General features: G+C 36.8%; 1 protein-coding gene across 2 annotated transcripts in view; it reads right to left on the bottom strand.

The window, feature by feature from the left end:
- kdm4b (lysine (K)-specific demethylase 4B) overlaps positions 1–13,666 on the bottom strand; it is a 52,256-nt gene extending 38,590 nt beyond the window's left edge. For both annotated transcript variants that reach the window (XM_032572252.1, XM_032572253.1), the window contains exons 1-5: positions 13,539–13,666; positions 9,041–9,482; positions 8,682–8,857; positions 7,274–7,388; positions 6,417–6,610 (exon numbers count right to left, since the gene is read on the bottom strand). In XM_032572252.1, the coding sequence (XP_032428143.1) occupies positions 6,417–6,610; positions 7,274–7,388; positions 8,682–8,857; positions 9,041–9,454 (899 nt within the window). In that variant the 5' untranslated portion in view covers positions 9,455–9,482; positions 13,539–13,666. The remainder of the gene's footprint in view (positions 1–6,416; positions 6,611–7,273; positions 7,389–8,681; positions 8,858–9,040; positions 9,483–13,538) is intronic.
- Positions 13,667–13,951: the final 285 nt, after the last annotated feature.

The raw sequence follows: 13,951 nt of genomic DNA, 5'->3' as shown, positions 1-13,951 counted from the left end.
GGATTTAAATGTAATGACTTCCCTAATAACCATTCACACGTGACTTGAAAGTGAATCACATGGGGTGACCCATAAAAGGGGCCCATTTGCTTCATGTACCCCTTAAATCCATGTAGAAACATATTACGTTCAGGGTCATTTCTTTTTTGTTTTCATGCAAACATTTTAATTTGAATCGGAAACAGAGTCAAGAAAATATTACCAGGTCTGTGGATCATATCCTGTGTGTTTAGCACATAAATGGGAATGGGGAGGTGACTGTGGAGGCGGTCACAGAGCCAAAACATGCATTTATGGGAGAGCAAGCATTGTGAAGCACACCAACCAGCAGTGCTTTGTTACTCTGTGTCTCTCTACACCTGCTTGCCATTTGTAAGCATACTGTGAAATATCACTGAGCTCTCAAACACGAAAATTAAGCTCTGCTATTGCAGCAAAAATGTGTGGTTTTGCCGTCATATCACAAGAGCACAACAAAAAGAACCCAGCAATATCATGTAATAATGTGATACTGCAGGAATTTGGTAAAATAACTGACTACAACAGTCATAGCGGCTCTTTCGTGAGCAAAACATTAACTTCATGTCCAAGATGCCACACCCAGACTTCAAACTGAGAATAAGGACTATTATTACCCTTCCTATCCTCTGAGTTCAGAAATGATAATGGTGGACTACACAGGGGGGAATGAAAACTGATGGAGACATAATGGACTTCCTGAGGAACACTTAAAAAAAATATTTCACTTACGTCAACCATTCCCTGCCTTCCACTCACATGCTCTAAGGATAATCCCTCATCTGACAGCAGACCTCTGTGCATGTGTGTGTGTGTTGGGGTAACAGGGCTGACAGAGAAGCATTCAACATTGAAAAGAAGAAGATAAATTGATGGAGTAAAGATGGGGACAAATATGACTGCCAGTCAAGGCTGAGATCCTTTGCTTGTCCATCTTAGTGTGTGGGCAAGTTGAAGCAGCAGTTATGATGAGCACTGACTTTGATGGGAGCAGAGTTGCTGGGGGAATAGACTTCATTTCACAAACCGTTGCACTATGAGAGGAAAGGAAGAAAAAGACAAAGAGGGTGTATAAATGTGTTTTAAGGGACTGTGCTCTGTTCAACTGGCTGTAATTATCCCATCACACACAAGTATGGAAGTGAAATTGATTCAGTTTCAGTGTCGGAAAAAAAAGGATGTGGGAGGGCTTGGTAAGAACGCAAGACAGAGTGAAGGAGAGACATCAGACAGAAATGAACAAAAGTAGAAGGGGAAGCAGAGAGCAGAGCTGTTTAAAAGCTCTCATAGTGAACTGAAAGGTTCATCAATCTGGGAGCTAATTGGCTTTTAGAAATGACATGGGTAATGTAAAGACGAAATAAGAATAAAATGAGGAAAACTGAGACATAAGTCAAAACTGAGAAGCAGATCTCTGTTTCAAGACAGATAAGATCGGTTTTGTATAGAATATCTTTTATAGGGCTGCAACTAATGGTTAGTAATCTCTTACTCTGATAATGGGTTTAAAAAAGCTGGCACGTTCTGCAGATTTTTTTTTTATATGCATAGTCCAGTTAATTAATAAACTAGTAAATTAGCTGACAAGCATTCCAATAGTTGATTGAATATTAATCATCTCAGCCCTACTTTTAATTTCCAATGCAGAAAATGTATATGTTAGATAGATACTTTAGTTTCTTAGCGTGTTCTCCGCATTCTTTTTTTTTCTAAGATTTTTTCAGCTATAGTGGCTTTTTTATGTGGAAGTGACAGCAAAGTGGGTTCTGAAAGAGGGGAAGACATGCAGCAAAGGTCAACAGGCCGGGTGTCCGACCCATGATGGCCGTGTCAAGGACAGAGTCCTCTGTACATGGGTCATGTGCTTTACCACTGCGCCACCGTGGCGCAAAATTCATTTTAATTTACATCACAAAAATACATATTTAGAAGGATTACACTTGCTCTAAGCACTGTGCTGTGATTAGTGATTTGCAAAAAAATTTGAAAAATGTGATATTTTTTCTATGAGTCAAAGCATTATATGTAATGTCGACTTGGCAACACTTTTCAGTGTGGAAGTTGCAACAAAGTGAAGAAAAATTAAGGTTAACTATTTTGAGGGTAAGTAAGGTGGTTACAATAAAGAAATTTAAGCACAACAATGAAAATTTTGTACTTTAAAAGTGTAAAATCTTCACCTTGAACTGTTTAAATAATAAGCTTCTCTGTTGGTTCTACAAATCACAAAAAAGCTCTACTGTGCACATTGCATTTTTTGCCATCTAAGCTGAATTAGATCCTCTCTATTGCCAAACCTAACTTTTATGCTTGCTGAATAAGACTTAGTGTATCCTCTAATACATATTCTTTAAAGCACAGTTTGTGAATTTCAGTTTCTTTAGTTTGTTTGCAAAAAAAAATCCAAAATATAGAAGTTTTAGACCTCTGTTTATTAGATTTTTGTCTTCAATGTCTTTTAACACTAAATTTTCTTTAACCCCCATACCTCTCCAGACATGAAAAATGGGCAAAGAAACATACTTTTGTAGACTTGAAGACTGGAGAAACCATGATTTTGTCTATGTTTGACAACAGGAAAAAAAAGCAATGTTATATTTTTACACTGACTCTCACAGTCAGCCCTCCACCCCTAATAATAATTAATGACTGGTCACAGCAGGGAGGATGGGAAATAATGAATACTGTTTATATAGCTTCCTATAAACTTTTTAAAGAGAAATCTGAATCCGGCAAAACTCTTAGCGTCAGGTCAAAGTTTCTTCTTAGTCACGTCATGAACCTTATTTTAATCACACACATTTGCTTAGACCTTGACAGCAAGTTATAGCAAACACACAGTGAGAGCCGTGAAAATGGAAATCGATGATTTTAATGAGATCTCATCACAGCGGAAACTGTAACAGACATCCTACAACACACCAGGAGGGAGACAAGAGATGGCGAAGACAGGAGAAATAGGAGGAGGTGACAGTGTGGAATGGGAGAGCATACTGTGAGGAAAGAGAAGGCAGAGGAGGAAAGCCTGGAGACGAGCATAAATGCACGCACAGATAACACCGTAATTCAGAAAGCTGGATCGTCCCTGTTTCCCTCCTGCAGTGCCAAGGATGGAAAACATCATGGGGGGAAGGAAGCGATTTAAAAACACACACAAACAATCTAAAGAGAGTAGCTATTTTGGTGAAGAAACCGGGACATTCATGTGTCTGAGAAAGCCTGAGCCAAATATAAAAACAATGCACAGAATAGAAAGCAATATACAAGCACAAACATCACAGCAGCTACCCGGTCTATAAACAGGGGTTGGCATGTCAGAGGTTTAATGCACTTTTCAGATGGTTCAATTACCTCTTTAAGTAGTTCAAAAAGTTTACTGCTCTAGGATGATGATGTTGTATCAAATGCATTAACAGAGCCATGAAAAAGCATCCAAATCAACTAGTTTCTATGAAGAGATCAATTGTTTGAGTAAAAACAAATATTTGAAATTTCCCTCAGATTTCCCAGGAGTTTCTCTGCCAGCTGCACCAACCTGTCAGGTGCTCTGCATCAGCAAGCTACAGAACTCTGCCTTTTGAAAAATTTATATCATGAAAAAGTGACCCATTTCATAGCACTGCAAAGACTAATTTCAGCTATTTGTAGATTTTAAATTTATGGTGAGTGTAGTTTTATTACAGATTGCCTAATGGGTTGAGAAAAGTAATTAGAAACGCACAAAGAAATTTTGTTTTGGTCTAATAAACGCAATGATTTGCATGTAGTTAAAAAAAAATAAAAAATAAGGAAGCAATTTTATAAAGCAAACTCATGTGTTTATGTTAATAAAAACAAATAAAAACTACAATCCTACTTTCAAACTCAGCCTAAGCTCTGAAAATAATGATTTTGTTGTTTCTAATTTGATCACACTTTACATAAAACTATAATTACATTTAACTTTAAAAAGTAATTGTTCAGCAGAATCTCTTCTTTCCTATCTGATTTACACACAACTAACAAGACACACCATCTGACACAGAAGTACTTCCTTCCAAGCTGGTTTCTGTGTATTTTGCTGCAAAGTACTAAATTACTTTCATAATTTAATATGAAGTAGAAAATAAATATCCTTTATTATTAAACAATGGGGAAATTTCTGATATAACTGCAGACTGAATACAGGATTTTGAAAGTCACAATGTTTGGAGTCTGACAAGGATGTTTTTCTAATTATATACTTATTTCTGCTGCTATTCATGATTTATTTTACTTGTTACATGAACTCTTCATATGTATCATCGAGTGAACAAAATTAAATAAAAATAAAATGAAAAAGAAATGAAATGGACATTATGAACACTAGGTGGTGCAGTTTTTCACTATGAGATTTCATCTATCACCAAGTCTGTAGGTCTAATAACAAAAACTGACTAGAAAAGGCTAGTGGTTCCTTTTGATTTCAATAGCCTTTTGTGACAAACAAAGTCAATATGTTTTGTAGGCTTTAGCCAGGTAAAATAAGGTAATCAGCCTTTCCATACAATCAGAAAACTTGCTAAGCCCAGTAGTCAGAGTGCAGAGGCACTCCACCAGTATTCCACTGTGTTTTGTATTAAAAGATGTTACGTTTACAGGAAATGTAAAAGTATTACTGAGTAGTTATGTTACGGGAAAACATAGCCAGTGAAATGCTATTTAAATCCACAAGTAGTCGTATAAACAACAAATCAAAAAATACAATTAAAATTAATATCAATTACTTGCACTTCTGTTTAATCCAAATTAAGTCAGCAGCAGCTTAAGACCCCCAAGCCTCTGGGAACCCCCCTAAATGCATATTTTAACACAGACTACAAATATATAAATGTAACATTTTGTTATTGAGAATATCAAAGCTGCTAAATTTGATTTAATGGTTTCACCATACATAAATTAAAAGATTTGAAATTGTTTAACATTTAAAGTTAAGATTTTAAAGAGTTGGCAAATTTACTTTCACACCACCTTTTTAAGCGGCTCATCAAGTCACGGCGCTCCGCTGCGCACTCACTCCCGACGCAGCAGAAACAAACGAGTAGAGAAGCGAGGGGAAAAAAATTAAAAAGCAAAAGGAGAAAAGAAAAAAAAAAAACACTGGGTGACAAGAGTGACAACACGGAGTGAGGGCTTTTTCAGTGTCTGATGACAGGGAGAGGTAAAGCAAAGCGTACTTATAGACACCGATGCTGTTCTCTTGGCTCCCCTGAATCAGACTGTGGAGACTGGGCAAGTTTCAGCGGCTCAGTTAAACAAAGTTTAAATGTTAAACTTTAAATTGTTTAACATTTAAAGTTAAGATTTTAAAGAGTTGGCAAATTTACTTTGTAAAAGTTCAAAGAACAATCTTCATAGTTAAGATTGTTTTGTTACCATAGCTACAATGTGATGATGAGTTTAATCTTTGAGTTTGAGCTCTGCTTGTTCACAAATACATCTCAGTAAACTACAATCATCACTGATTGCTTTTTAGGTCGGCCAATTAAACTACCTCCTTCTCCCAGAATTTACTAACTCTATGTTGAAATGCTGTTATTGGTGCTCATGTTCTTAGCAGGAAGAGGGGCCCCCCCAAGTCAAATTCTGCTCAAGGCCTCATACAAACTTGGCCCGGCCCTTCATGATGAGTTAAATCAGCTGCACTGCACAAAGGTGCAGAGATGAGCAACAAACAGGATATTGAATTTAATGCTGTTAATGTGGCTTTAGTTTTTCCATTTTGTGTTTGTTGAGTTTTTAATAAGAAACTGTTTTGGTTGCCCGAGCTTTATGGGATGAGGCCGCACGCATTAACTCTGTCTGACAAAGTGGTCAAAGCATTTGATATGGTTTGATGCATCATGTAACCGTAAAAATAGTAATAAAAATAATAATAAAATAAAAATAAAACCAGCGTGATGCGTGACTACAAGGCGAGCACAAAAACTCCTCCACAGGCTGAACCGCTTAACCACTAACACACCATTGGGGGCCACATACATAAACTTTATCAGCACAGACACAGAGCCACGCGCTGAGCAGTGTGTTGAGATGTAAATATCCATACAGATCAGCCCGTGTCCAGTTTGAGTGAAAGGAGGCGCACATGATCCGCGTTGAGGTAAACTTCAGACATCAAACAGCGACAGTGTGCGATGCAACGCACAGAGGAACCAGCAACGTGACTGGCTTTGTGGCCTGTTAATTGCATCAACTATAAACCCATCTTTTAGGAATAATTCTGCTCCGCCAGTAAAACGCTCAGAGCAACAGAGACGCTTGCAGTCCGGCTTATTAAAAAAACAAATTCAAGCTTTTTCTGTTTTTAATTACTATTATTATCCTAAAAACAAAAACAACCCTGAAGATGTGTGTAGTTAAAAATAAAAAAGACTGACCAGGACTTTGGCTGCCCAAAGTGAAGGTAGTTGATGCTGTAGAGGTCCATGTCCTCAGTGTGCCAGGCAAAGGTGGTCTTCCACATGCCAAAATACAGGTACGGTGTGTTGACTCCTTCAATGACAATACCGCACTCCTGCTCCACCATGTCCAGCAGAGTGTTGAGGTGACCAATGTTCCACTCATGAATGCCCTGGACAATAATGGATGCATTTCATTATTAGTTTTTAATGATTAGATGTGTGTCAGTCACGCATTTGTTGCCATACTCTGGTCATTATGCTGTATATTAAGAACTCAGAAGTGGTGGGAAAAAACTCTAAACTTAAGAGCGTTTCTCTGCATTTCTGAGTGAGTGGGGTTCAGTGAACTACTTATCAATACTTAGTATTTTTCTTGCAGCCAGCAGACATTTTATTGGGGTAAATTTGCAGAAGAGGATGTTTTAAAGAGATAACGGTTAACAGGTATTCAGACAAACATGTTCATCTAAGAAAAGTCAACACTATATTAGTGTATTGCAAACACAGTTTAGTTTCCTGTCTTGCCAAGTAATTTCAATGTTAGAACAAGAATGCTTTTTTATTTGCAAAACTATATTCAACACTAACTCTTCTATAATGGTAGTAAAGTACAGACTTCTGACAAATATGTCACAGAACACCACTTGAAATTCTTATTTATTAAAAAAAAACATTCTGAAAACAACTTCTTACATTTAAGACACAGTACATCATCATTATCTGCAGGTCTGTTTATAAAATACACTAAATGGTACATTTAGGTTCAACTTATCCACCTTTCCTACTGAAAATAGCTGCTTCTTGCACATTGCAGTGACAAAATAACTCCTCACCTCATCGTAGATTGAGCCACTGACATCTGCCCCATAAATGGGTGACACAAATGTCAGGTTCTTCCAGTACTTCCTCTCCAGGTCATCAAAGTCTTTGTGGCGTGGGGTGCAATATCTGAGAGAAACAGAGAAGAAAAAAAACCCCTTAAGAATTGTACAAATGTTTTTCTAAATCATTTGTGAATTTTTGATCTGAGATTTTTCACTCATCTACTAGTTGTACTAGGTATAGGTTATATTTTGGGAGGAGGGTTGCTGCCTCCAAATATGACTCGAAACAAGAGCTACAGGACAAATTTAGTCAAATAAGCCTTTTTATTTCTGCTGAGGACAAGTCCAGCTAAAGTGCTGCTCTTTTTTAATCTGAGATGCAACAACTGTGAAAAGGTCACCGCTTTCACCTAGAGCGCATCTCTCCTCATTCTTTAACAGTAACCCTTTACAAATCCATTAATACACATGCCAGCAATAAACAATATCTGATTAAAATAATTCAATAATTCCATTTATATTTACTTTGAACCACCAGAAGGTGCTATTGACATATTTTCAACCTTCAACAAGTAGACCATTGGTAAAAATATGAAAAGTAAGTAATAAAAACCGAGTTTATTGGTTTCTAAAACAAAAGAATAATGAAAAAAGGGTATGACAAGAAAAGCTTTCAGAACTGGATCTTTTCACTAAAGACTGTAGATTTAATCCAGTCTACAGTCTTTATAGATTTACAAATTGGATTTTACAAAACAAATTTGTAAAATCCAAATTGGTTTGGTCGGAAAAAAAACTATTTTATTTCATTTTTACATTTCTAATTGAAAAAGAAATATTTATGAGGTTTTTTTTTCTTCATACATTTATGGTTTTCATTTCCAGACTATTCAAGGGCACCAACTTGCTGATTTAATTTCTGTTTGTATCCTACAATTGAATAAATATATCTAGTCATTTAATGAAACTATTTTATGTAAAGATATAAGGGAATTCACTGCTTTTTATCTTCAACTGCAATAAATACAGTACAGTAATTTCCAAATTGTATTGCTATTTTTTAACCAATCTATGAATATTCAATATAGTTGACATATGTACTCCTATCTGAAAGTGCAGATATCTCTTTTGCTACAAACACATATAGACATCTACAACTTAAGTTCCAACAAATCTTAAATTTTCTCAATTCTTTCCATTTTTTATTTCAGTCTGTCGTCTACAAAATTTTATCCCACAGATTTTTCTTGATTTCATTGTATCAAACACTGGTCTTTAACATGTTACTTTTGTGAGCATGTAGGAGAGTAAACTTTTAAGAGATAGCCAAGAAATGTTAAAAAAAAAAAAGAAATGCTGCTAGCTTAATGGTTTAAATGACAGAGAACTTACAAAAACGAAAGCAAAAGCAACTCACTTTTTACTGTTGGCCAGCTTGCGATATTCACCCACAGTCATGGATTTCTTCTGAATGTTGTATTGGGTAAACAGACCAGACTGACCAGTTACCACCTGCATGATGGGGGCTGGGATTACCATGTCTTCAATAGTATCGTAGGATTGGCGAGGTTTCCAGCCCTCTGGAGGAATCACCTGCACATGAAAAAGGAAGGTTAGCAGTTATATGAAGAAAATTAATATCCACCTGACCTCCTACAATATTCTTTAGACTGGAAATGTACGTAGTTAAAAAAAAAGCCTTGGTGTAGAGACGACTAATGAATTCAAGTGTAGAAAAACAAGTATCTATATGTGCATATTTTTTGGCAGCACTACCTTTGCCAGGCCGGCACGATGAGCTCCTTGACTCTCCATGTACACAATATATTGGGCAAAGTCTTTAAACTCCTCCATGGTAGGCCTGAAAGTCATGATCTTACAGCTGGGGTTCTTGGCAGCAGCTGGGGGAAGAGGTGGTGGACCTGGTCCGACCTGCTGGAGTGCAGATGGCTCAAAACCTGGAACGGATTTGGAAGTCCCATCTAGGTCTATAGGCAGAACTGGAGCTGCATGTTGCTCTGAGGTCACCGGGATACTGGGCGTTTCAGCTGTTGCTGGCTCCTGGATGGGAACATGATCTGGAGCTGGACTGGAGCTGAGAGCAGGAAGAGAGACCGGACCAGGATCAGGGGGTGCAGTGGGGCCAGGGTTTGGAGCCGACACCGTCTCCATGGACTTGTCGGTATCCATCAGATGCTTACGGTTCTTGCAGGTAAATCTGTGGGGCACAGCAAGGAAAATTGGGTTTGATTCTTTGGACGTGACCTATTTTTAAAAATACTACTGTGAAAATCAAGTAGTATGTAATGTAAAAGCCCAGTTCGAGTATGATAAACACAGTTAGGTGCATTCACAATAAACCATCACATCAAGCATTAAATTCTAGCTTCCTATAATAAACATGTCTTTTGTTGCTATAAACCCAAAGTATTAACATTTGTTTGTTAATTGATCGTAAATTCATTCTGTGTCATTCACCAATATTGAGATATATTCAGCATAATTTGTGCAGCACTAGTGCTAAGCTACCCCTATGGATGATTATCCAGTCTAAAGTATGAACAAGAAAGAGGAATGCAAATTTATCCTGGATGCACTCCAATATGATCTAGTTTTGTTTTTTAACCAAAAATAAGATACTACTAAACTTATAAGAGGTAAATGTTTGCCTATATCACAACCTTACATTCACTGCTACTTTAGCAGAAAAATTAAAAACAAACATGAAGAAAATTCTACTTCCCAATTTTTTTTATGCAAATTGTTTAAAACTGTTGTTAAGCTGTATAAAACGGCCCTGCCTCAATCTCCATCCAAAAGTTGTGCTTGAGAATATGGTTTACCACACCTTATGTACTATTTTTTTGGTTCATTTGCCTCCACTGATTCATAACATGAGCTAATTTATTTGACATGTCAAGTGTTGTCAATGATCTGTGCTTATGTATTTGTTACACTTGATTTTTTTTTATATTGAAAAACACAATTTTAAGCCACAAGCCAGAAAAAACAATGACACCAATAAAGTTTTTCATCACAGTGGATGTGTCAGTGCTGCCTCGCCAAATTTGTACTTCATTTTTAAATTGTACAGTATTGTACTGTATTTCTAATTTCTGAAGTCTAAATCAAAGCAGTGTGTTATGTATTCTGATTAGCTCAAAGACCAACCAAACACAGTATTTTGTGTCCTGGGCTCTGATTTAGTCAGTAACTATAGCATCAGTCTCCTCCGTCTCTATTGTACAGCATCTGTTCAGCAACTTGCTTTGTCCATTTCACATTGATGTCTGACAGCTGATAAAGTGTTGCTCTGCTGTGTTTTTGTGAAATTTTCATAAAAAGTTAGATATATTTCAAGCCCTACAATGTCAACTAAATGTCCGATTCCTGCCATCAAAACCAAGTACCAGAGGAAGATGTTAATCACAGAAAAGTTAGAAATTGAAATTCTAGCTGTAATAATGAATATATAGGTCTGTTTATACATGCAGTCAGCATGCATCATTTATGACGATGCATACACACAAAATGTGGATGTGATTCTGAAACCAGTTTTTTTTTTTTACTCAAGTCACAGTAGTAGTATGAGAGAGCAATGTACGGCAAAAGATTTGAAAGTTAAAGTAGGGGTGCACTAATTTAGCTCCATCAATTTCCTTAATTTGGGAAATTGGTGATCGGATGATACTTATATGAGAACCTCCAATCTTATCTACCTCAGAAAAGGTCTATAAATCGACCATTATACTCTTCTGTGAGAAAGCTTTGACTGATTGACTAGTCCACCAGATTATGTCTACACATTTTCAGTTAACAATAATCACACCACAGTTGCCAACTCTGTGACTTTCTTGCTATATTTAGTGACATTTCAAACAAATCATTTGGTATCAGCCAAAATCAGAATCAGCAGGTTAGGCTTTTTAATGATTGATAATCGGAAAATACCCAGAAACTGCAAATAGTTAACCCATAGACTATAGTATTTTATATGACATCATTCATCCTTCTAATCACTGATGCATGGTTTTGGGAGCACATCTAGGCTTTGCAGAGGAGCAGAGTTGCATGCAGTGTGATCCAGGGTAACTGATCAATGATCATGCTCATTCAGGGATGTTTTTTCTGGCCACATTTCTTTCTGAAAGACGACTGTTCCACACTCTAGTTTTAATAATGCACTGGACAGTTCTTAACATGGTTTCAGTCATTTCTGTAATCTCCCTAGATATTTTTATCGGCTCGATGCCATTCATTTGACCGTTCTTAAACAGACCAACATCGTTTCCACAATCACAGGATACATCTTTCAACACAGTTGTTTTAGAAATAACTCACAGCATCAGTTGGGGTTAAACAACTTGTTGCCATGTGAAAGATAACCACTCATGTCGGAAGTTCATAACTATTTTCTTAGTTACGTCCAGACGGATACATTTTTTTGTCCAGGCAGTGTACAATTTTGTCAACATTTTAATAAATTGGTAACACTGTTGTTCTGCTGCAGCAAGGAGATACTGGATTGAAACCCCTACTTGGCATCTTTCTGCATGAAGTTTGCAAGTGTTCCCTGTGCATGCGTGGGTACTCTGGCTTCCTCCCACAACCCAAAAACATGACTTTTGAGTAATAGGTCTCTATAAATTGCTTTTAGGTGTGAGTGTCTGTGTGTCTGTGTATGTACGGTTGTCTCTCCTGTGTTAACATTTGATGGCCTAGCTACCTGCCCAGGGTGTACCACACCTCTCAACTGATTTTATGTAATTAAAAGAATAAAGTCATACCATGACGAGAACACAGTCGTATTACTAGAATAGTTACAAAATTGGCAGAATAAAGATCCAATAATGACAGAAGAAAGTTGTAAAAAAGCTTTGATAGTTACCAAGATCTGACTTGACCAAAATTAGCTTTAAGTTGTTTCAACTAATTTTAATCTGTTTTATTTGTCTGTACAGATAAATTACTAAATATTATCATTGATATTTTAATTCAGAGGGGAGCAAAAAATATATATTATCCCTAGGGAGAGCATGACAGAAAACAACTGAGAAAACACGTTTTACATATCAGAGTCTGATGCATACAATGTGTAAACATTAAGATATTTCTTCCGGCAAATTTCATAAAAACTTTGCAAATTCTGCAGTGCAAGTAGATATTTTATTATAGTTCAACAGTTGTTGAAAAGCTGGTCTGCATCTTTAAGAACACTGCATCTACATATGACTTTCACTAGCAAATATATTTGCATGTATTAAATTACATTTACTTAAAGTGAAACCCCAGAGTAGTCAACTTTACAACACCAAAATTATTTTAAAAGTCCCATTTTGGCTCCTGTATTACAGTAAAGTAAGAAACATGTTACATTGTAATAATAAAAAAATATTTTCACTTTTAATATAAATGTCGCAAAACAGCACCGATTGCAAATATGTAGGGCAGAGTGACTTCCCCAGGCAAATGGGGCTTACAACTTCAAGGGTATTTGCATCAGAAAATGGAGAAGCATCCCTAATTTGGTTTCAAGCTGCTGAAGAGATAAAACGGGTAAACACTGCTTTCTACACTTTATAAAGAAAAACATGCTATCCACCAACTTCCCAAAAACATCTACAAATTGCTTTTGAAAATGACTCGTCACAGATTAAACGACCGTTTTCTAAACATTTTTAAAAAAGATTTACTGGATAAGAGCCTAGAAGAACTCTTGCCGACCAAAAGCACAACACGAAGGGGCCTAAATGATACCTTTAACTCCATATGGGCCCGAAACTTCCATGTTGTATCCAGTTTACTTCCTTAAAATGGTCCTAAATGCAAACACTAGTTAAATACATTTATTGTTCTTATGCTCGTTAGATATTATCGGTTTCATGCAAATAAAAAAAGTCTCATGTGGCATTAACAAAGTGAATTATTGTTACAATGCCGTTACTGCTGCTAGCCCTGCTCAGCTGACACCACTAGCATACTATTCAAAATGACAGAGGCTAAAATATTGCCACACTAGGCAACTGCAATGAACAAAACTAAGGCTACTCTTCAGTCTCTTTAACAGGAAAATATTTAAAAACACACACTCACGCACACAATTGCGAATATAGTAAGTACAGCTGTAATAAAATTAGCTAGCTTCTAGCTAACAGCTACCATATCTGCAATTAGAAAAAAACAAACAAAACGTCGCGACGACAACCCACAGCACAGTCAAACTACAAAGTCTGGGTACTTTATATTTTAGTAAAATACGCTTCGGAAACATTACCTCCTGCAGAAGATTATCGTCCTCTCTCTGTTTGGCTCAAACCAATAGGTTTCGTTTGGTTTATCGATTTTCTTTTAGCTTTAGCAAGAAGCTGTGGCTGAGCTTGTTTGTGGGTTTAGGCCCTCAGAATACTGGCTTGTGATTGGTTGAGTGACGTTGAGGACAGGAACGCTTATAGAATTTCTGTAATCTCATTGGTTGATCGCATGAGTGACAGGGTAAACAGCGACTCAAATCCTACGCCTAGTAACATTCATCATCACAGGGTTGTAACCAACCAACCAGACGCCACGCACGTACTCTCATACAGAACTTAGCGGAGCTCTGCAGTCATGGCAAAACACACAAATATATAGTCTTGTAACGCATAAAAAACATTTTCTTAATTCTTTATTGAACTTAAAAGTTTTTAC

Source organism: Xiphophorus hellerii, chromosome 9 (genome assembly GCF_003331165.1).
Source record: "Xiphophorus hellerii strain 12219 chromosome 9, Xiphophorus_hellerii-4.1, whole genome shotgun sequence".
Lineage (NCBI taxonomy): Eukaryota > Metazoa > Chordata > Actinopteri > Cyprinodontiformes > Poeciliidae > Xiphophorus > Xiphophorus hellerii.
This window is presented reverse-complemented; position numbering and strand designations above follow the sequence as displayed.